This window comes from Aplidium turbinatum, chromosome 3 (genome assembly GCF_918807975.1).
Source record: "Aplidium turbinatum chromosome 3, kaAplTurb1.1, whole genome shotgun sequence".
NCBI classification, from domain to species: domain Eukaryota; kingdom Metazoa; phylum Chordata; class Ascidiacea; order Aplousobranchia; family Polyclinidae; genus Aplidium; species Aplidium turbinatum.
Genome location: NC_137474.1, coordinates 38,561,338 through 38,586,192, shown reverse-complemented (window position 1 = coordinate 38,586,192; position 24,855 = coordinate 38,561,338). Strand labels below are relative to the sequence as shown.

Below are 24,855 nucleotides of genomic sequence, written 5' to 3'. Positions count from 1 at the left end.
AGCGAGACAGACATTTGACGCTGGGATTCCCGATTATTTAAATGCCTGCTATAAACAAGACACAGACAACCAGTTGTAGAGTGGTAGCTCCTCTTGCTCAGAGGGTAAGTAAAAGTGCTGGATTCGTTGGAGAGTCAAACCGGTTTGGCTTCAGTGCCTCTTCTTGGTGCTTAAAAATAGCCTACGCACATTTTTTTGCACATGTCGGATGTCTCTTCTTGTTCTTCTTTGTATTCGTTTGACAACATTTTATAACACAGCCTAAGTAGCGGCTTTCCTGCAACCAGGGTCGCAGATAAAAATTAACTTCAAATTAAAAAAATAGTTCAGAAATCTTAAATTGTCAACTTAGAGAATAATCTACGTTTAACGTGATTTCTTGAAGGAAGTGACTTGAATGCCGGTAAAACTGTTGGCCATAATTGATTGATAGAAGAGAAGCCATATAAAAGTGTATATAAAAGTGCCATATAAAAGATGCAATGATACTGTCGATGTTGGGATTAAAACAACTCAATAGAAGAAAAAAAAGTTTCTTTATAAATTAATTTACAAACAGTCCTATTTTGGCAGATTTATATCGTCTCTGCACGACCCATTTTCTGACCCTTCGCGACCCATGTTTGGGTCGCGACCCATACTTTGGGAACCACTGGCATTGAAATGAAAGAGAAATAAATTGCCAGCGATTAACCAGCTTAGTGGCTGAGTGGTTTCGCCTTCGGCTCTGGTGCTGGTAGATCTGAGATCGATTCCAGGTCGGGTCAAACCGAAGACTTGAAAAACGGTACCGAGTGTGTTCTATCCTGCATAGCGCAGTGAGAATGAATCGGGTAATAATGTGATAACATCGTAAACCTGATACAAATTAAAAATGAGCCCTGTCGCTAAAAGACCTTAGCTGTTGTAGAGCGACAATAAATAAAACCATAACATTATTATTATTGCCAGCGATCATGCTACGATACACATAGAAGCATACAAACTGGTATGGTAACCTAGTGGCAAGGGCGGACTGGAACTTCAAATTGGCCCTGCACTAAAAAGAAAAACCGAGTTAAATAATTTTATCGGCCAACATTGCGAAAGCAACTGCCCACAATTGTGATTAAGCGGCACATTTTGGCCAATAAGCACCCATTTCAGCATTTTACTAATTGGATGTCATTTTACTCACTGGTGGCATCCAGTTTAGATTAGGTGCTCCGACACAACTGATAGGATTAAGTTTTTCTATGTGACTTTCAGGGTCTGAAAGACACATATGAACAATTTTACATATAATAATTAGTAGTATGTACATTTTATTTCTTTCAGGCTAATACTTTACTGCAAGTAAAATTTCATACTCTACTTTGAAAACAACACCTTCCTTCTGAGACTATGGGGTTTAAATGTTATGTGCCTGGTTGCAAGGCTGGTTACTTCTCTACTATGAAAGTTGATACCACTAAAACAACATTATTTGGATTTACCAAAGATGCAGCATTACGAGAAAGTTGGGTTAAAGCTATTCCTCGTAAGGATTGGATTGTGTCAGATACACATAAAGTGTGTGCAAAACATTTCACGAAGAGGATTTTATACCGGTTTCTTCAGATATTTGCAAGAATAGACGTCTTGCCAGAGACACGCAAGAGTTAACACTTTGCTCCTCAAAGGGAGGCCGGATTTGGCCCCCCCCTCATATTTCCTTTAATTATTTGAAGCACAGTAACGCCATGCACTTGGTTTTTCTTGACTTTTCCTAAAATTGCCAGGCGGATCTGATGATATTAAATTTGATGCTAAAAGTTGTGTAGTTTTCTTGTAAATTCAAGATTTTGGTGAATTTTTGCTATTTCTAGCTAACTTCCAGCAAAGCGTGAAATGGATTACATTGCGATGACAAGCCATAAGCTCATAATTGCTTCGTGCATCGATATGCGCGAGCAGAGAGAAGCATTCTCTTGCTTTCTTTTGTTTGGTTTGACCTCAATAATACAAAGCGCGTTATTTCTTATGCTACAAAGAAAAGCCAGTGATCGCAAAGCTGTTAATTAGAAACAATAATAGCAAACGTTTTTTGCGTTATCAGCTCTACAAAGAAGAATAGCAATCCACGATCAAAATAGTAGACTATGGAGGCCACAAACTATTCAAAACAGTTGTTTCAAGCAGATAATATTCATTGACGAATAAAAAACGTTACAATAAGAAATCTTCTCTTGGATAAAGACACGAAAACTTGGTTTCGAAATAAACGTTCTATGGAAATGCTCTCATTGACAAAACTTGCAATTGAGGAAATGTATCACTGCAAATGCTTTTGGGAGAAGCCGGAGAAATAGCGTTTTTGCAAACAGTAATTGTGAGATACTCAAAATTATGAGATAGGCTTCATTTACACGTAGCAGCTAACTCGATGGCGTCCCTTCACTGATTTATGTCGCCTACTTGTTGTTATGTCCTGTATTTTTGTTTCACAGTGCACTGTGTTTTGTTCCAAAGAGCGCAAAATAAAGATGATAATGCTTCATCTACATTACAAAATATTTTGTAATGTAGGCCTACAAACAAAATGTACAATGTACACAATGTACATTACAAAATATTTTGTACTGTAGACGAGGCATAAAGTTAGGCGTCACATAAGACAAACAACAAATCAGCTTTCTTCATCATTGATTCAACATCTGAATACGTTGCGCCAATGTATAAGAGGCCGGCTATTGTGAAGACCCGCCATTTAGGCTATAAACGATCCGATTATACCAAAAGTGGGACAAACTAGTGGATCAAAGAATGAATAAACAATGCTGAGAAAACTAAATCTAAGTGACGAACAATACCGATGTCTTCATTTATCTTGGAAAAATGCTGCCCAAACTTATCAACAAAAAATACCGTAAATAACGGCAAGGATCCCGAAAGCAGAATTTGCTCAACTTTGGCATGAATTTAGTCAGACATCTAATAATTCCACACATACAATAACGGGCTCTCAACTGCTGTAAGATAACACGATGGTTCTGGTTCTGGGCGATTTGTGTAACAGTTTAGGGGAAGACACTACTTGAAATGATGCACCACACAAAAGATTTTCAATGAAGACTGAGTCTAAAAACCGGTGTGGATTGTGCTGCACAATGACTTCAAGTTCAGGACAGACAAGGCACAAAAATATCACGATAAAAATAAAGACCTTGTGGGAGATTTTCGAGAATCATAACACGATGCAAATACCAAAAACGCATGGTTTGCATGCTGCTCTAAGCTGGCCGGCAACCACAAAGGTAGACAATACAGGCAGTTTATAATTCGATAACAGCGCAATAAACATTATAAATACGTAAACCGACAATTTTCTTTTACAAACGTTTTACGTCTAATAGTAAATTTTCCCTCAACAATTTTTTGTGAAGCACTTGCAAACCACGGTTTTATAAAATAATTCATCATTATTATTTTTTACTTCTCGGATATTGTAAAACGTCATCAGCAAAATCACAAAAAAAATTTCATTACTTCAATGTAGTAGGCCTAAGAATTTCTTATAGAATTGTAGCCACGTTGTTTCAACAAAGAAGCCATTTTTTAGCAATATAGAGTTATAGAAAATAATTTGCAATCATGCAAATGGTTGGAAAGAATCTAGGAAGTCTTCTCACAATCTGGCACAAAATGATTATGTTTATTGTATCTCTGTAAAATGTTTTACGACAAACTTTGAAGCTTCGTTATAATCATTTTTATCTTTGAAGTCAAAAGTTATTTTTTTTTTTTTGGCCAGAAACATAATCACTGCCTTGCTGATGTTGTCGATATTACGCGTATTTTTAGTGCTTCAAACAATAAGGACCCAGTCAGCAATCCAGTCCTTTTACATTGATTCAACATTTGTAAACGTTAAATTTATGTAGATTTGCTGACTGTGGGTTATTTCACATTTCCTTTGTTTACGCACGTTCCTCAATTCGCTGTTGCATTATTTCGACGCTGGCGGCAATTCGCTGTTGCATTATTTCGAATTGATTGACACAATCTTCAATAAAAAGTGAGCTTCGAACTTAGCTTTGTTGATATAAATGCTGTATTTTTTGTGGATGTAATTTATGAGTCATGTTTATAAACACCCGTAAGCGAAATGACTTATGATGTGGCCTGCATGATATTTGTGATGCGACTTGACACAAATCCACAATTTCAAAAGCACCTAATTTGAACTTAGAAATTTCAGATAATTTCAACAACTTGTTCAACTGTCTTCTCTCTACTAAAAATATTCATACTACAAACTCAATTGTAGACCTAAATACACAAACGAAGATGTAAACAGCTATTCAAGCAGGCTAAGGTGTTACTTATGAGAAATTTGGTTCCATAAAACTAGAAGCTAGCCATGAGTTTGGGAATGCATTAGTTTAGGATAAAAATGTAAGACAACAAACGCAGTTTTGTTTTTTTTTCAAATTCGTGTAACAATGTTACTTTGATTGTAACTATTTTAGAATCAGTGAGTAGCTTACAATAAGATTTGCTCGCAAGTCGTAAATTCTAATCAATGCAATGATTCGGCACACCGCACACACACTTCGTGCGTTCGATCGAGCTCTTTGTTATTCAGAAGTTTGCATGAAATCGGATTAGCACGGTAATTAAATAGCGGCAAGTTAAATCAAAATTGTCGTTTTTGGGTACCTTTGCAAAAATTGAAATATCAAGTTTAACATATAAAATTTTAAAATAATGACTTTTCAAACTTATATACAAATGATTTGCTTTCACACCAGTGCAACTTCTGTTCAAATAGCATCAGCGGATAACACGTAACAGCTGATTGAATTTGATCCAAAAACGGCCCCCCCTTGAGCAGTTAACTTCCAAAAAAACGTTGAAAAGCAAAGGGTTAAAGCGCTTACGCATAAAGTCCACTGCTGTTTCAAAAGTATTTCCAGAATTGCCAGGATACATTTCGAAACCATCTTCTTCAGCCGTGCTACTTTTGTTAGTACTGCGCCAGCAAGGCGATATGTGGAAAATGAAAGAATCCGGCAGCAAAATCAGCGCTTGCTTCAGCAAGACGTTTTTGATAACTTTGCATCACTTACAGCCAAACTGAAAGATGCGCATCTTCATCTACCTTCTGGATTTGTAACTGTTTTTAAAGAAACCACAGTTGTCTTTCATTATGTAAAATATGCTGAGGATTTTGCAAGTGCCCCCAGCTGCTTGGATCTGTTATAGTGACTGAGAGCTTGAAAGTTGCTGCATTTGTTTCTTTGGCTGTAGTGCCACCACATTTGTATAGGCATTTTCTGCAGTCTCAATCATTGAAAACCACCTCTAAATTGGCGAATATTCTAGCTTTCTGCAAATCTATTATGGATAAACAAGGTTCTAAAAATACCAGCAATCGTATAAATTTTGTCAGCATTGCTGTATCTGCATTACAAAACTATCTATCAGCGGAGACACTGCCTGACTGCGGAGATAATGGCCATTCAGATGCATCACTAATTCTGTTTATATGTGAACAGCTTAACCTGCTTCTAATGGCAAAACAAGGACGCCGTTACTCCAGCAACTTAATAACTGTGTCTTACATTTGGCAGCTGACGAGCACTTCTTTGTACAAGATATTAAAGAATTTTTTTATTTTGCCTTCTATAAGACGACTTCAACAGCTTTCTGTTTCAAACACTGTGAATGGTGGACAAATTGATGTGCAGTACATAAAGCAACGCACTGCTTCCCTACGGAACGAAGAGCGAATTGTCACTTTGATGATAGATGAGGTTTATACAGTGCAAAGAATAGAGTACAGTAATGGAGCCTTTGTTGGACTTACTGAAGATGGGACTTCTGCAAAGACGGTTCTCACATTTATGGTGCAGTCAAAATGTGGAAAATATAAGGACAGGCCTCGAAATTCACGGCGGACACGGCGGACATGTCCGCCGTCACAGCATGTGATGTCCGCGGGAAGTACCCTCTAGATCGGTCATATTTGTCCGCCGAGAAATATCGCAGAAACTGGCGATACAAATCGTCATTGCATAGCACGAACAACTGTTGCAAGAATATAATTTGCGCTGGGAATGCGAAATTATCGCATTCCAAGCGCGCATCTAGAAAAAGTTAATACTGTATCTCTTATCTTCCATTCAAGCAGAAAAACTTTCGAATTTTACGTTGCTTCAACGATTGATGACATTGAATCAGCGTAACAGAGGTGAATTCTTAGCTAAGAATTGATGGGAGTACCGGTACTTCTACACTAATCACGCGCAACTTAGTTCAAGTCTTATGTCACAATGTCTGGCTTTGATCTCCGAGTAATATTGATAATGCAAGGTTGGTTACAAAGTTAGATTATAAGAGTATAGGCTACTACAGCAAGATGCCGCAAAACTTAAGTTTTGGTATTACAGTAAGAAAGAAGAGGCCCAGGGAAATTTCTGAAAGTGAGAATGAGGGCGATGAACCTACTACTAGGAATTTTAGTGGTGATAGACGCATATATTAAAGGAACAACAAATGTAAGGATTAGCTCTGTCAAAGATCACAACACATCGTTTACCCCAAGCCATCAATTTCCAGTCATCAAGGCCATCGACAATATGAGTGACAAAAAAAAAAATCAAAATTAAGAGGTTGTTTAAAATCGCATATTTTATCGCTAAAGAAGAGCTCGCATTTACGCTTTTCCCTCAACTAGCCGGTCTGGAGAAAAGACACGGAAAAGATCTCGGTATCACGTATCTTAACGACAAGCAGTGATCTCGTGGAGATTGGCGCACGTCTTTGAAGATCGATGTTATTGAAGCTCTAATCATGCGCATATGTTTGAATGGCCTTGACTGCGCTGATTATAACTCCGAGCCTGCCGTGGTCTCGTGGAATACTGATACCGGTACTATTTTGGAGAGGCGACCGCATCACGGAGAGGGGAAAAAATAATTGTGCTTTTTCTAATGTTTTGTTTATTCTTTTCGTCACTTTCGCTCACATAACACGCAAAAATAAACCTAAAGAAAAAAGCCTAGTGAAACTTTGCACATCAGAAAATAGTAGCGTTACGCGTTAGTGTAGAAGTTTTGCGACTTGTGCCCAGAGCATTGTGACGCAAGAAGCCACACGACCTCGTTCGGTGGAAGTTAATCAGTTATGCGGCTGATTATTTTTTTTATTATTTATTTGCATCAGACACAAAAAGTCCATAGAATTTAAATTTTTAACAATCATCATATTATCATCATCATCATATTTAGTAGCTACACGGCGTCAAGCGCACGTTGTTGGTCTGATGAAAGCCTTTCAGAGTGACTTCGCTGAAATTTTAAAAAGCCTAAACTGTAGCTATGGTTCTCAAATGGCGAAGACTTATCAAGATAAAGGGATTAAGAATGACGATCGACGTTAAAACTGGTGTGTCCGCCGTAAGACTTAATTTGTCCGCCGAGATAGCTGCTCAGACCGGACACGTTTGTCCGCCGTCAACAAAAACGAATTTCGAGGCCTGTAAGGATGTCATCTGCTTGATACCTGTCAACAAATTGGACACTAAGTTGCAGCGCTTCTGGTTCAACAAGATAATGGTGGCACTGCATGACATTTTGGTCGTGATAGCTGTATCTGTTGACAATCATGTTTGTAATAGGTATGTAAATTAATTAGGCCTACTGTATATATAATAGTTAATAATATAATAGGTACATTAACTTTGTTGGTTGAACTACAATGCATGTGAATTAAGTAGACTAGACCAGTGGACAACATTAAAATATTATCAAATATCCTCTATGGTATGAACTTTTGAACGGGTAATTCCATCTTTGATTTAGATTTTTTTTTAATTTGACATTAAATATGTGCCATAATTGTTTGATTTTTTGAACAAGGAAAAAAATTAAGATTTCTATTGTATGGTTTTTGCGGATGCTAAATTGTTGCGGCAGTTTTATTTTTTCTACAACTTCCTCAATTGTTATGTACCGTATAGTAGCCTATAGTACCAATATAACCGTAATAGTTGTGCTTTGCTGCTATTTTACAGTATATTATTTGTTTGAACAATCTGTCATGGGTTGTATTAATTAGACTGTCACAATTTACTAGTGCTGTTGATAAAGTACCGTTACTAAATGGAAAATGGTAGGAGGGTGCACATTTTAAAGATACATGTAATGTAACATCTAACCATCAATGGTTGGATGCATCCGTCGTCGCATGGTGTATACCTTGACTGGTAAGAAACAGTGGTTGTGGAGCACTAATTGCAATTCATTTGTTTTAGGAAGATGTTCATGGACTTGTGTGGAGGCAAACTTTCACACAGTATTGTCCACCCAACAAAGCCGGACGAACGCCTCTTTCTACTTTTTGATTTTACCCACAATTTCAAAAACATATTCAACAATTTTGTCAACAAAAATCGCACGCATATTCCTACTGCTGGTCATGAGAACATTCTTGGAGAAATCTGCACACCACTGTTTGATCACGTGAAAAGATTGTATTCTATAGAAGAGCACAAAACATTAAAGATTGCTCACACACTGAAAAAAGCATCTTTAAATCCAAGCAATCTTGCAAAGATGCGCCTGCCACACTGTCAAGTAACCGTAAAATTCGCAAATTGACAGGAAAAGGTTCTGTTAGAAAAGAATCTTTGTAATGCCTTTTGTTGTTTTCTGTTTTATTTTTGTATGTTGGAAGAATTTTTGGCTGTAGCGCCTGTTTTGAAAGTTATAAGCTTTCGATTTCTTGCAGTAAGTTGTCTACTGCTGGTCTACTTATGCTGTTTATTGACAAGAGGTTCATCCTCTGATGTTTCTACATACTTTACTTTTGTCGCGTCTTACCCCTACCTGGTATTTTTTGAACATTTTTTTGTCTAAATATTCCCCGATAAACTTCAAACAAAGTCAGAAGATATCAGCTTCTTGCATGAACCGTTTTTACGTGGTAAAACATTTATCGCAAAAGGAGGGCCAGTATGCGCGCCGGGTGGGTAGCCTATGTATTAACCTCCGATGAACCTTTTATGTTTTACCAATTTACAACGTCCAGGCTGCTATTATTATGCGTTTAATATACTTTTGTGTTGCTTTGTGAAGCACCATAGAGCTACCATAAATGCTGTGTTTTCCACTGTGTAGATCTGGTTGCAATACTGCATGACATCATTGACTTAGGATCTATGCTGTGATATCCATTTGTTTAGTCACGGTTATTGTCCTACTACTATGCTTAGTACTGGCATGATTTACCTATACCAGTATCAAGTTATTGATGCCTTTTGTTTTTGGTGTATAAAACGTCTTAGTTTTTGTTTACCATACTGTCACTTGTCAGGTTTGGTAGTTTATCAAGCATGAATCTTGCTTTGTTGGGTTTAATGTTGTTAAGAAACTGATCTTTTTAAGATCTTCTTACGTTGATTTAACGTTTAGTGACATTGAATTGATGGGAAATATGACGATTAGCTGTTAGGTTTGTATAGCGTACACTTCTGAAACATAGATCAAGCTTTACTGCAAGCTATACTGTACATGGATTTCATTGTACATATTAAATTTTACGTTGAAATTACGAAAATAAACGTTTAATTAACGTTGATATAAGTCTAATTTGTATTCACCTGGTGACCATTATGCTCAAAACCAGGTGTAGAAGAAAGAATTGCTTTGGTTTTACTCAAATACTATTTTGACTAAGTAGGACTACTAATGACAGGGCAAAAAAAGCTTTCGCGTCCGCCTGTGCATGAAACTGTATTCTTCAGATAGCACAGCTCGAGAAATGCAACTTTACAGAAGAATTGTTGGATATGCTGAAGAATTGTTGGATAGGACTGAAGAATTGTTGGATATGCTAGAGATGAGAGAGACCATAGACCAACTGGCAAGGGCAAATGGAGTAAGATGGTATGGACATGTGATAAGGAGGGAGGAAGGAAGTTTTCTTAGAAAGGCACTAGATCTAAAGGTGGATGGGAAGAGGAAACGCGGTCGTCCAAGAAGAACGTGGAAACAACAAGTGAAGGATGAGTTTAAAAAAGTCGGACTGAAGGAGGAAGATGCAAGGGACAGGGTGAAATGGAGAAAAGGGATTAAGACAATTGCTGCGCGGAAACAATCGGCCACCCCCACTAGTGGAGAACAAACCGACGATGGATTATGATGATGATGATGACAGAAACTTTTTACAGAAAAATAGTTCAAAATTAGAATTACCGCCCTCTAGTGGTAATATTTTGAAAAAATATTCCTAAAATCAAATTCCTTACCCACGAAAATGGGGGGTGCATGCAAGTTTCATAACAATATGATCAGTGGTTTTTAAGATATTTTAATGTTTCTTTTCACCTCTAGGGGCAGTATTGTGAAAAAATTAGTGACAAAACTTGAATATTTTTTGATATAGCCTACTTACGACATTTCTCCAAATTTTTTTTTAACAATTTAGAACATCATTTATACACTGCCCTGTAGTGGGAAAAAAACATGAAAAAATTCAAAAATAGGCCTCAAAATGGCCTCGGCGGTGGAGGTAAACGTCGATGAAAATTTATGAAACTTCATATTTGTGGTCTACTGATCTAAACACAGTAGCCTACCACAAAAAAGGTAAGCCAAATCCGAGAGGGTCGGGGCGCCTACAACACCCTAGGGTCCATGAAGGTCCAATGGAAATCTTAGTGTATAATTTCAAAAATGGAATAAATTTTTCAAAAGAAAAGAGATTAATAAGTTCAAACAAAGCTGATGATTTTTAGTTTGGTGTTTGCAGATAATTGTTATCGCATTGCACTGTTTTTTGTCACACTCACATACGTTTATTACGTCACTTTCCACATTGTTGTTTTTGCCGCTATTTGAACATTGCAAAATTTTATCAGTTGCAGCAGGGTTACCAGATTGGCCTTTTTAAGGCCAAATTTCTCGAATTTGGCTTTTTTTAGAGTCTGTTGGCCTTAGAAATTTTACATTTGGCCTTTTTCTAGATTTGGCCTTTTTTTTAAATTATTTTTCAAAATGTATAGGCCTAATAATCAATATTTTCCATATATCGTAACCTTACCAGATGAAAACCATATTCACCATTGTTCAATGCATGTTCTATAGGCCTACTGTCTTGTTCAATACTCGTAATGTGACGCCGGCGCCGAGTCAGTCTGCGCTCATTCTCTAAGCCAGCTAGTGGTGCCAGATGTCACCACTGCAGCGGATTAAAACTCATCCTCTACAGTTCTTTTATACAATTGTTATTCTTCGGGCTACTTTCAGAAATATTTTTTCTACAATTTATTAAAATCCGCTATCAATAAATATGAATAGCCTATAATAGATATTACTTTGATAGAAACAGGTAAATATCCATTTGGCCTTTTTTACCGTTCCATCGCTTTAAAAAAAATGTCAAAAACCAACCGTTAGGCTACATGGATATACAATATACATGCCAACATGCGTACCTTAAGTGCTCATTACAAAGGATAACGTACCTTTACAGTACGGTACTGAATAGTGTATATCATCGTATCGTACTTCTTAATCTTTGTTCTCTTCAATAGTATCAAATTGTCCTGTTTTTGTATGTTCTACATAATAATTGTTGCAATTCGGTGGTGGTATTCAAGTTTATTCCCGTTATTTCAGGAAAGCTTTCGCAAGTGCTGTAGCCTATTCTAGCACACAATCACATATTAGTGGTTGGTTAATTGTTGGTCGCTGGTTTGAGTCTTCAACCTCGGCTTACTCAGTCTGAGAATGGAGATTCAAACCAAAAGCAGAACTTTGTTTCTCAATCTCAGTGGCAAACCTTTTTTATTCATTGAAGTAGTGTGCCTGCCTCTGCACATTATAGTGTGTATGAATGTGTAGTTAGATTTACTGTTATGGGGTGCTGACTGACTAGATGACTGCATGTGGTCTTTCGCTACCATCCTGATTGCGCCATAATCTAACCAACAGTTGTACAATGCATTGTTTTGACAATTACATTTACTCTGCTTGTTTGTTAATATATGGTACTGTTGAAACAAAATAACTTGACTTGACTTATCTAATATTTTCCTTGTTTGGCCCATTTTTGTATTGCTGATATTCAAAAAAAAATCCAAGCTCGGATTCTGGCACATTGAGTCACGACTTACAATGCTTATTGGAAGTGGCTATTTTTCCACACTTAATGCCATGGTTACAATCAGGTGTTGCCAGAGTTAGGATTAAAGTTAGGAAGGGTTAAGTTAAGGGTTAGAGTTGCCCAGGACTAAAACAAATTTCCAAAATACAAGTTTTTGTTATCAACAGCTTTAAATTTTTCTCAAATTAAGGCAAAATTCCTTATCTGGCAATACTGTTGAGGCTATTATTACACTATATAGTGTAAATATAGCCACAGCCATGCTTATTTTATCTTGTTTGAGTTTGGCTTATTTTTGGCCTTTTTTCTACCTATTTGGCCTCAAGTTGGCCTCTTTTTTTGGTGAATTTGGCCTTTTTTGCAAATTTCAATCTGGCAACCCTGAGTTGCAGGCTTGCAGCTAAGCTATTTAGACGCAGTGAATGGCGTACCTATGCAAAATGACGCCCATGGCAAAGTTTAAATGTGCGCCATTTTTAACAATGTAAGTTAAATATCGCATACAAGTGTTTTATGAATAAATCACGATGAAAATAAATGTGTTAATGCCGTTTTATTATGTTCAAATGCAGTACGGTAACGTGAGATTGTTTCGTCGTGCAAGTTTTGGTTTGTCTGCGGAGCTAATCAATTTGATAGAATGTTGCGCTTTGTGCCTTCTTTCCAAGCTATTTCCGACATAAAAACTAGCTAATGCGGCTTCCCTTTCTATTTCATCTGACGATGTATACTGTAGCAGTGTAGCCTACTACCAAGTGAAGTATTGGACATAATCGGACATAAGTTTGGTATGACCTTCTAGTTACTACTGTTTGCAAATATCGTTGGTTTGTCGTATGCACTAACGTACGCAGGGGGGCATTAGGCCATGCCCTCCCCCTTTAAAAATGTTTTAGTAGTTAACGACGTAGATTAAGGCATTTAATATGTTTTAGATTGCACTGTCAAAGCAATTAACAATGTTGTTCTATAGACTAAGCCAGTGGTTCTCAACAGGGACGGTAGGCTACCGCCCTCCAGGGGACGTTTTGATTTTGCAGGGGGGGGCGGTATGATTACCTCGGTTTAAGGGAGGCGTTTTGATCATTTGGGGGCATTCTGGTTTATCCCATCTACAGACCAGCGTAACGATGTCGTCACATCATTGTCTGGAAAATCTACTCTACATGCTCGCACGATAGCCAAACAATTTCTCTTACACCAGGGTGGTCCAAGACTGCAAACATGAAGGGCCACATTAGGGTCTGAGAAATACTTCACGGGCCGCATAGTGAGAAACTTACTGTTCGCAGGCTATAAACATTAACAAATCTTGTCGCTGACAAAATACAGTTGCAGTGAAAGGACTGAGTTTTCTGTTCTGATCGACCTAATGTTTTGCTGCACACCTAACTCACTTTTTAATCTCTGCTTGCGACTCAAAAAGGAATTTTCAGCCAGTAAAAGATACGATACATAACACGTCAACAAATTAGCAAACCAAAACAATTTATTGTTTTTTGCTTTTGCATATAGTGTCGATCCCTGGTTTAAATTCAGTGGTCGACAGACGTAAGATGGCATCCAGGGTTTCATCAGCCATTCTGTTCCGTGTGTCGCTTTTTAATCGCTTCATAACGGAGAAAGTGCCTTCATAACGGAGAAAGTGCTAGCAACAAAAGCAAAATATCAACGCACGTTTGTGTCGTCACAAGCCGACATTGTTCCCTCATAGTTACCCATTGACCCGATCATGCGCGACTTATTTAGGGTTGTGGCAAATGTAATATATTTATAAAACGTAGGTGTATTTTTAAACCTTAGATTTAGCACTGATAATTCCGGCATGCACAAAGTGTTCGCGGGCCGCATGCGGCCCGCGTGCCAGGGTTTGGACCACCCTGTCTTACACCATCGTCACATTTGATTGACCAACCGTTTTGTTCACAAACGCTCATCATCATTTTGTTCCTTCCTCGTCTGGAGGGTTGGATACAATGCGCCATTGTTCTCGACCATGAGCTGTGCGTACTGCACATTCATAAGTTAATTTTGTCCATTTTGTGATGTTTGTTGTCCAAATCATTCTTGGTCTGCCTTTACTTCTTTTACCGTTTATCTTCCCTTCTATTAATGATCTTTGTAATGAATTTTGCCTTATTGTGTGTCCGAAATACTTCAATTTTCTTCTTTTGACTGTTTGTAAGAGCATTTTGCTTGAATTGAATTTGGAGAGTACTTCATCGTTAGTGATTTTTTGTTTCCATGAAATTTTTAACATTTGCCTGTATGTCCAGAGCTCGAAGGCATCGATCCGTTTCTCCATTTTTTGTGATATTGTCCAAGTTTCAGAACTGTATAATAGGGTCGACCAGATATAGCATTTTAAGATCCTGAGACGAGTTGATAAATTTAAACGTTGATTGGTTAAAATATTTTTCATTTTTCCAAATGTAGTTCTTGCAATTTCTATCCGTCTAAGAATTTCATGGTCACACCTCCCATCTTCAGTTATTAAATGACCAAGATATGAAAAAGATTTTACTTTTTGTATAATTTTATTGTCAATTATAATTTGGAGTACTGTGGTGTCTGGTGATTTTGAGATTATCATTGATTTGGTCTTTTTAGCGTTAATTTTCATATTAAATTCTTTACCAATTGAGTTAACATTGTCCAATATTTCTTGAAGATCTTCTTGTGATTCAGCCAACAGAACAGTATCATCAGCATAGCGTAAATTTGTTACATTCAAGCCACCAACTTTTACTCCTTTCATATCATCAATGTATCGAAAAATCATTTCTGTATATAAATTAAAAAGACATGGAGAAAGTACACATCCTTGGCGTACTCCACGCTTGATATCAATCCCTTTAGATAAATCTTTTTCCATGCGAATAAATGCTTTTTGATTCCAGTACAAATTAATAATAAAACGTAAGTCTTTGCCATTCATACCAATATTGGACAAACAATGAATCAGTTTCTCATGGTTAACTCTATCAAATGCTTTCTGATAATCAATAAAACATGCATATACATCTTTATTTACTGCATTGTAACTCTCACAAATTGTTCTGAAGTTAAGTATACCCTCTCGTGTTCCTTTACCAGTTATAAATCCACTTTGCGTCATGCTAACCTCATTCTCAATAGATTTTCGATTTCTTAATAAAATTATTCTCAACAAAATTTTCAGTACATGACTGATCAAACTTAATGTTCTAAAGTCACTGCAGTTCTTTGCTTTGGATTTCTTTGGTAGTCTGACAAAAACAGTTTCATTCATTTCTTTAGGTATAAATCCAGTCATATATATTTCATTACATAATTTGTGTATGCGTTTTAAACTTATGCCATTGAGTGCTTTTAGCATTTCTGGATAAATGTTATCCTTTCCTGCAGCTTTATTACATTTCAGATCTTGAATGGCTTTCTCAACTTCAGATATCAATACTTCTTCTCCTTCGTTATTGGTAATTTCAGGCATACATGTTCTATCATCATCATATAATTCTGTTACATACTCTTCCCATCTACTCTTTATATCCTCTTCCTGAAATAACATTTTTCCTCCACTATCCATGATGCAGCTGTTTGCTTGTTCAACTTTCTTCAAACATGTTAGTTGTTTAACTTTATTGTGTAATTCAAGTGACTTATGAGATGCTTCTAGATGTTCTATTTCACTGCATTGAGTTTCCCACCACCTTTGTTTAGCATCTTTGCATAATTGGGATATTTCCTTATTTAAAGCTTTATATTTCTTGTGATTATTGAATTTGTTTTTCTTTCTCTGTTGCATTAAGTCAAGTATCTTCTCAGTAATCCAAGGCTGTTTAATATTTTTCCTCTTTGATGGTAGAATATTGGCAGCTGCATCATTTAAGGTTTCTTTAATTTCATTCCAACTTCTATCTATAGTTTCTTGTGTGATTACTTGAGGAATTTCTGTTTGCTGTAATAATTCAAATTTATTGTTTACTGTAATACTGAATTTTTCTCGATATTGTTCATTTTTAAGCATGTTCATGTCCATATGTTCTGACATATTTGTTCTTTTCACTCTTTTTAGCTTTATTTGGATTTTCATAACAACTGGATTGTGGTCAGACATTATGTCACATCCTGGATACGTTTTAACTTGTCTTACTGCATTTCTGAACCTATGGTTTATCATAACATAGTCAATTTGATTCCGAAATTGATAACCTGGACTTTGCCATGTATACAACCGCCTAGCAGGATGTTGAAAAAGAGTGTTCGCTATTACTAAATCATTAAGTTTACAAAACTCCAGCAACCTTCTTCCACGTTCATTTAAATTGCCAAATCCATAACGACCAGTTGTGGGATATTCATGATGATCACCCACTATTGCATTAAAATCGCCCATTACTATATTAACTTCTCCACTTTTAGTATATTTAAGTACATCCTTTATTGACTCATAAAACAACTCAATCTCTTCATCGGTATGTTCTTGGGTTGGTGCATAGATTTGTAATATATTTACATTAAATGGTGCTGCAGACAATTTAATCATCATAACTCTGTTAGAAATTGGCCAAAATCCAATGACTGAGTTAGCTATTTCTTTTTTCATTATCATACCGACGCCGTACATATGCTGTTCTCCTCCTGAATATACAAAAACAAATCTATCTTCTGTCACTTTACCATCACCTATCCATCTAGTTTCACTTATCCCAATTAAATCAAAGTTCATGACCGACATCTCTTGTTTTAAATTTTCGTATCGACCTGCTTTATAAAGGGTTCTTACATTCCATGTTCCTATCTTGAGTGCCCTTTTTCTAGTATTCAGCAGTCTACCATCAGACTTATGCCTTCCAGAGGGATTTGGGCATAAGCCATCATCACGAGCAGCTGTGCACATAGAAGAGGTTCCTCCTTCCCTGTAGCTTTTAGGGGACTTCACAGCAGGGGGCCCTGATCAGTCTCCATGACTCATTTTCGTTTTAATAGCTAACATTGTTTACTATGGAATATATACTTGGTAAGGCTCCAATCTTTTCCAAGGTGACCAGCCACTGTACTCTAAACGTCAAAAGTGTGCCTAAACGGGTCACATCGTTTTGCTATCATGCCTTCCAAGCCATTGACTACTTATGGTTCTTCTGCCTTTTCAGCCATTCTAGACTTTATGCACTTAAAGGGATTGACTTCCCTGCCATGTTAAAGCTGTTCTAACATGCGCCTCATTTAGTTTAGCCAGCATTATGCCGTTACCAGGGTGTGGCCGTTGGTGTGCATTACCAACTTCGTGGAGCCATAAATGAGACTTGGGGTTTATATGAAGGACCAATGTTACCATTACTCTCATATGAGAAAATGGAAGAACTAGAGGTGCTACTTTTCACACAAACCCCCATAAACCCCCACAAACGCTATCTATTTATAATTTAAATTCAGTAATTTTTCAGTATATCACAAAATCTGGTGAGTTCCATTATGACGTAACAACTACTACTAGTATACTGTTTTCACGCTCGTAAATATATATTTGTTTTTTGTAAATAATCGTTTTTGTTGGGGGGCGGTAAAATATCGCCAGTTTATAAAGGGAGCGTTGGGCCAAAAAAGGTTGAGAAACACTGGACTAAGCCAATACGAAATACATGGCCCAATCCACCTACCCCACCCCAGGTAGGCCAATGTAGAATAGCGTTCTGTACGCCTATTATAGTGAGAAAAAAATGGATAAAGTCTAAACTAAAACCATACTGGGATATTAAGAAGACGTCTGGGATATCAATGGCCAGTGGCGTAGTCAAGGGGGGGTTTGGGGGTTACAACCCCCCTTTGGCACGCGTGTGACGTCACGATATTGAGAATCATGCTTTCAGTCTCTTTATGCTTGGGAATGATGCTTTCAGTCTAAAAAAAACTTGCCTAATTTTAAACAAAACTGCATTAAAAGAGCGAGTTTTGCCAATACCAAACATTCAAACATCTCAGCCAGGAATCAGCAACAAGAAAACATAGAGACTTAGCTTTATTTCCGAAAAATGCCGAAGAAAACATGATCTTATCCTTTTGCTATGCCACCTGACAGCACCATTTTACAGGAATATTCATACCCACATTTTTGTTGAAAATGCTCTCAGAATGCACCAAATTCATAGTAATTTTTCAAAATTTTCTGGGGGAGGCCTCCCAGACCCCCCGCCGCTGGGTTTCCTCTTAGACGAAAACGCCGTCGGGATTCGCCCGCCGGTCGTCAACACCCCCCTTTCAAAATCCCTGGCTACGCTACTGTCAATGGTCCCCCCCTTGAGAAAATCCTGCGTACGCCACTGGTCGTATGTATCGTTAATGTCAATTGTTTGCTATAGTGTCTCATACTGGTCACGTTTCAAATATAGATTAGGCCCTACCGCTACAAACCAACTAAAGCGCGTCGATCTACTTGTCTCTCAAACAAAGGGTTTAACAAACCATGACAAAATTTTCCACACGTTGGGCCACACATAGATCTATTTGGAACAGTTTTAATTACTTTGATAAATCCGGTGACAAAGCAGCATTATTGAAACATTATGCGAAACTCCACAATATTGAACTCAAAAAGAAACCAGCTCTGGCAGACTGCTTTGTCGTTACTTTCGCCGAACAACCCAGCAAACATTATTTAGACATCGCTGAAGATAAATGGTTACATACAATCAAAGCCACCATAAACATACAGAAATTGATTCGACCAACCACTTAAATCCCATGTCATAAGCAACCTCCGACCCCTGTGGTGTAGATTCTTCAACTTTGCCCATTTAAACGTATTCTTTTTTGACGCTTTGTCTATGTAAGCTTATAGGAATGGACTGAAATTAAATTGCGTTTTTCTTTGTATTCGTCTTGTTGAACTGTTGTAATTTACTAGATGGATGCCCATTTACACTTATTCTTTATTGACGCTTTATCGATATAAACTTACGGCAATGGACTGAAACTAAATTGCGTTTTTTCTTTGTATTCGCCTTCTTAAACTGTTGTAATTTACTAGACGGATGATCAGGTTAATGTATTTCTTGAATTTTGTACCAGTATATTGTTGGAAATCGTGGAGAACACCAGTTAAGATTTAGGCTTGCAGGTTTTGATGTTAATATTATGTAACCACCTATTTAAAATATAATTTTTATGCGTGTTGATAACATCGGAGTTTGCTTTATTTGTTCGTTTTACGTATTTTTCAAAATTTCTTCTTTTTTTACATGTGCTAGCTGAAGATGCTATTACTATAGCGAAATCGATTCTTAACTTAATAAATTACACTAAGAGGTTAGATTGTTGTGCAAGTGCCAGCATTTGATGAATGCAAATTAACGGTACCATTGTATAAAATATTCATAAGGACTACAACATCTGAGATTGGGATATATAGGCTACGTTATATAGATTATAGGATATATAATCTACCAAAACGCGCTAGTTCTTATGCTTGACCCGCCATCTCCTAGACTGCTCCAAAATCAGCAAGAGAAAAGTCGAGACAGGCAGATCAGCTTGAGGCAGCCAATAACCTTTAATTTACATCCACAGATCACCATCTACCGCGGTGGGTCCCTTCGGTCGTAGTGAGTCCCTCGCCTCCCTGGTAGGTATCTTCCATGTAAGTATGGTGTGCCTGCTGAGTGTTTGGGTGTGTGGACGGCTCCCGGAGCGGACGCACTAATGATGAGACAGGAAACAAATCCATTTCATATGGAAAATTGTAAACCTGCAAGATGTAGTGGTATCCATCTTAAACTTTGAACGTTGCGCAAAAAATGAAAAAAAAAAAAATATATATACATGTTGGCATTTTCTATTTTCATGCTCTAAACATGACAATCCTCACCACATAACTTAGAATCTCTACTGTTATCTTTGTCCATCATGCTCCTTTTTTCTGTTGCCTCATTGTTTCTATCATTATTCGCAGGTTTACCGGAAGTCGCTTTCTCTTCGCCTTGTGGTGCATTATCTTGTGAAGAACCTGCTTGACTTTTCAGCTTCTGCTGCTTGCAACTTTCGTCTCTTTCGCCCTTCAGCCCCACTTTCCTTTTTCTTTGTATTGGTTTGTTTTATGGTTTGCTTTTATAATTATTTGGAATTAAAAATGGAAAGTAAAAGTTAAGTTAAGAAAATAGGCTTGGTCTATAATTATAATATACAGGCCTACATGGACAAAGTGTTTTCATAGTCATTTACGTATAGGCCTACTTAAAACTCATCTCTATAGATGGCTGTCGGCTGCGGAGCCGAGTGGTGAGAGCCCTGGAGCGGCAATCGAAAGGGCGCCGGTTCGACACCGCTCAAGAGACTACGGCTGTGTCTTTGGCAGGACACTTAGGGTCGAATGCACCAACAGTGATTAAACTGCAATTGACTTAATCTTGAATTAAACTACAATTAAGTGAGACTTTCGTATGCACCAACACCAAGGGCTGTTTAATCCATGATCAAACTGTGATTAACTAGGCGAGTTAAGTAACAGAGTTAATACAGCTCCAGAGTAGGTTTAAAGCTTGATTAACTTACCAGAAAAGGTTTCTAGTACTGGTATTGTATAAGCTCTTGGTAATTGCAACATCAGGCTGCACCTTCTGAACTAGGGAAGGTGTGATGTGTGGGTGGATTAGAATGACCAAAATGTAATTGTAAAGGGTTCTTCACTTTTCATGGACAGCAACTGATTTAAAATTGTACCATAGTTGAGATTATGGGTTGCTTACCAAAATTTGGCTATTGTAGCCAGGGGCGCCGGAACAATTTTTGACTGGGGGGGGGCAAGATTATGAAAAAAGGGCATTTTTGCTCCTGAAAGGCACATTTTTTTTTAAGTTTTAACATAAGATATAGCGATAATGCTCATCTATCAGTTTACTATCGAGTAATGATGCAAGCAGTGGCGTAGCCAAATCAACTTGGGGTTACAACATGCGGTTGGGGGTTACAACCCCCCTCCTCTTTGGCACGAGTGTGACGTCACGATATTGAGAATGATGCTTTCAGTCTAAAAAAAATTGCCTAATTTTAAACAAAATTGCATTAAAAGAGCAAGTTTTGCCAATACCAAACATCTCAGCCAGGAATTAGCAACAAGAAAACATAGAGACTTTAGCTTTATTTCCGAAAAATGCCGAAGAAAACATGATCTTATCCTTTTGCTATGCCACCAGACACCACCATTTTACAGGAATATTTGTAGCCTAACCACATTTTTGTTGAAAATGCTCTCAGAATGCACCAAATTCATAGTAATTTTTCAAATTTTTTTGGGGGAGGCCCCCCAGACCCCCCACCGCTGGGTCGTCAAAACCCCCCCTTTCAAAATTCCTGGCTACGCTACTGGATGCAAGTGTCCGGTATACAAAGAAGGGCATCATGCTATGTTATAATGATGTAACCTACTGTGTTGCAGAATATTGTGCCGTGAATATTAGTTTGAGGCAAAAATGGAAGGTCATAATTAGGTTAAAAGCGAATAGCAGAAATTGTTATATTGCAATATGTGCAGTAGGGTGCAGTGAAAAAAGAAAATTTTGATTGCATATTGCATAGCCTAATGCAAGGCTACTCAACTGGCGGACCGCGGGCCGAATCCGGACCTTCTGGAGTTCTGGGTGTTGGTGGACCTTGAGCTTTTGGAAGAGTAACTTTATTGCCACGTTCCAGGGCTTCCTTAAACAGATTTCTACTCGGAGGAAGCAATTTTTACTGTGATTATTCTAGTTGCTGGGGTGCTTTGACTCCCAGACTCCCCAAAACTTTCTCAGAAATCCAATTCGAGTTACATTTTACCTAAAAAACGTGGTTTGGTACAGATAATTTAACTTTCGTGGTTGCGTGTGAAATAACTTATTCACCGGACCGCTAAAAATATTCAACTTATCAAACTGGACCTTTGGATTAGATGAGTAACCCTGGGCCTGGCCTAATGCATAATTATGATTCATTTGAAAGTACTAATTCGAATCATAACGTTTTAAACTCTTTGTTGAAATTGTGGGAAGGAATATAATCTGTCCAGCTCGAACATAAATGAAGTAAGGTGCTCAAGAAAGATTCCACCGATGCTCTTCAAATCAAATTCTTCTTCTTCCAAAAATGCGTTTAAAGCAGGAAAAGCAGCTATCTTTCCACTTTCCATTCGATGCATGCACATTTTCATTTTACCTTTAAATGCGACAATGTCTTCCGATACATCCAAAAAAAAATTATTTCTTCCCTGCATGGTAGTGTTCAGTCAGCTCTCTGTCTACCGAAAAAAAAAATGAAAGTTTTACCGTTGGGGTCCATTGGACCCCAAATTTCAAAGTACTTGTTTTGGACAAAAAAAAATCAGCTCCGATAATGAAATGAAAGCTCAGTAGGAAAAAACGTAACAGACTACAAAAATCATAACTTATAAACGCTTTAGAAAAACCAAAAATACTCGAAACTTAACAAAGAAGTCATACAGTAGCCCATGCACAAACCAAACTGATAAGGAATTGGCCTATTTTTGAGCAATGCTCAAACTATTGAGAGATTTGGCTAAAAAGCGAATATTAGGCCTACATATTAGTTCACAAGAAATATTGTGAGTTTATATATTATCGCAATTCATTGCAAATGAATTGCGAATGTTCTCGGCAAACGTTGAGTTTGTAAGTAGTAAAGAATTGTCTGCATTTTTGGTCTTTCGCAAAGATAGCATCTCGCCTTATTTGATTTTGGCGTTTGATCTTCAACAGCAGCTGTTTCTTTTATTTTGTTGCGGATTTAGATGACTGTCTTGTTGATATTGAAGTCGAAACTGGTAATCCAGCAAGCTCTTTTCCTAGTTGGATCTAAAATTTTCTTCTCTTTCATGCATGCATGCTTCAATCTTGTGCTGCTATTTTCGCCTTGCAATAATTGATGCCATATCACAAAAGCATTGACAGTACTGAGTGATATCGATCATGTTGTAAAATAGAGCTATCGGCTATCTTCTCGTCATTCTTTTGGAAGTTCTGTCAATAGTGTCGACTCCTCTTTTAGTGCTGTTGTAATACAAGATTACTTCGAATGCAGCAGGCTTGGGGTCCGTTGGACCCCACGGTACAAGATGCTATTATTTTTTTCTATGCTACCAACTTTTGTTTGAGATCAATAATTGTTATGTTGTCCAAAAGATCAAGCAAAGCTGTGAAAAGTCAAAGTATATCAATATCGCATCTGCTATATGTCCTGAGAAATTGCAGAGCGAAATTTGTTTTGGGGTCCATTGGACCCCATGGTAGACAGAGGATTAAATGGCTGAAAAAATCAGATAACAGCAATTTGGCAATCCACTCGTCGCTGAATCGCTTGGCAAGTTTATGATTCTGCTCTTTTAAAAAAGCACCGATTTCATTGCGTAGGCTAGCCACTCTCTGTAACACTTTTCCGCGTGACAGCCAACGGATGTTCGAATGAAATAAAAGCCCAGTGTGCGAATATGCGTAATTAAACAAACAATTCCGTTGAGTTACGTCAGAGTTGCATTAAAACACCTATTGCTTACATATATGATCTTAGTTGATGTGCTCGCGGACTCACCCAGAGCCTTCCGCGGACTCATTTGAGTCCGCGGACTCGGGTTGGGAAACACTGGGTTAGGCCTACTTATTTTTGGTCATCAACGCTCTTACTAGTAGGTTACTGTAGTCTTAACTGGATTTTTGGAAACAAACTGGGTGTAGAAATTGTAAGTAGCCTACAGTACCCAAAAGCAACGATTAAATGTGAGAAAATGATAGTTTCTTCACAAAATAATAGAAAGACTATAGTAGACCTTTGGGTTGTTAGGCTACACAGTAACTCGCCTTTTATGATGGTTATTGTCAAAGTGGATTTTTTTTCGCAGATTTATTTTCTTTTCTCGTAAATTTAATAACGCACGATAATCATATTTGAAGTTCTTTCAAACAGACTTAGACTATTACTAAAGAAATTTTGTTTGAAATATTGTTTGCAGAAACTATTTCTGTCTTTTTACTAAATAGCCAACAACTTAAAATTTTGGCTAATTATATTACGAATGTAAGGTTCAAATATAATTTTCTTGTGCAGAGTAGGATACCACAGACAGGCTATAGGTTATTTTGTATACATTTAATCTTTACTCAAATACAAGAAAGGCAACGCTGCTCAAATAGGCCTGTATCTGACGGTAACGACTATAACATCACACGCCCAGGGTGAAAGGGAAAATTGAATTGAGTCCTCTCTTTGTCATGAGTTATCATGGGGGGGGACAGGTTATACCTGGGACTGGTATATAAGTCCCCCCCACCCCCCTTGGTAACTCATGACAAAGACAGGACTCAATTCAATTTTCTCTTTCGCCCTGGACGTGTGATGTTCTAGTCTTTTCCGTATCTGACGGGCATCCATTGAGACTTGAGAGCTAGCTGGCTGTAACTACCGACATGTATAGACAAGCCCTCCGTCGTAGTAAGATTTGTTTTGTCAATTAGACAATAGACTGAATTTCCGTCACAGAGACTTTTTGATTGTGACGATTGTACGATAAGCGTCTTTCTCCGCTTCAGAGTATCGTAAGCGTAGAAACTTCCATAAAAGACTACAAAGAAAATTGATTTGAGAGACGCCACCACAATGACAATTGAGCTGAACCATTCAAACTATATAGTGTGCACTGTTGGTAGTTTGTTGCTTGGCGACATAAGCCTACTATATTACTTAATTATACGCCCAGTCCAT

At 37.6% G+C, this 24,855-nt stretch overlaps 1 protein-coding gene and 1 long non-coding RNA gene across 3 annotated transcripts; one reads left to right on the top strand and one right to left on the bottom strand.

The window, feature by feature from the left end:
* Positions 1-1,153: 1,153 nt before the first annotated feature.
* LOC145766784 (protein CFDP2-like) lies at positions 1,154-17,014 on the bottom strand. The gene is made up of 2 exons (XM_082578490.1): positions 15,529-17,014; positions 1,154-1,251 (listed from the first exon to the last, which is right to left on the bottom strand). The coding sequence occupies exons 1-2, from the start codon at positions 17,012-17,014 to the stop codon at positions 1,154-1,156; spliced, it is 1,584 nt and encodes a 527-aa protein (XP_082434616.1).
* A 192-nt stretch (positions 17,015-17,206) lies between these two features.
* Positions 17,207-20,202, top strand: LOC145765920 (uncharacterized). Of its 2 annotated transcripts, none has more exons than XR_014288680.1 (3): positions 17,207-17,784; positions 19,681-19,735; positions 20,063-20,202. It is a non-coding gene; the product is annotated as an uncharacterized LOC145765920 (long non-coding RNA). The 2 variants fall into 2 exon arrangements; XR_014288679.1 differs by having other exon boundaries at positions 19,681-19,750; positions 20,063-20,176.
* The last annotated feature ends 4,653 nt before the right edge of the window (positions 20,203-24,855 follow it).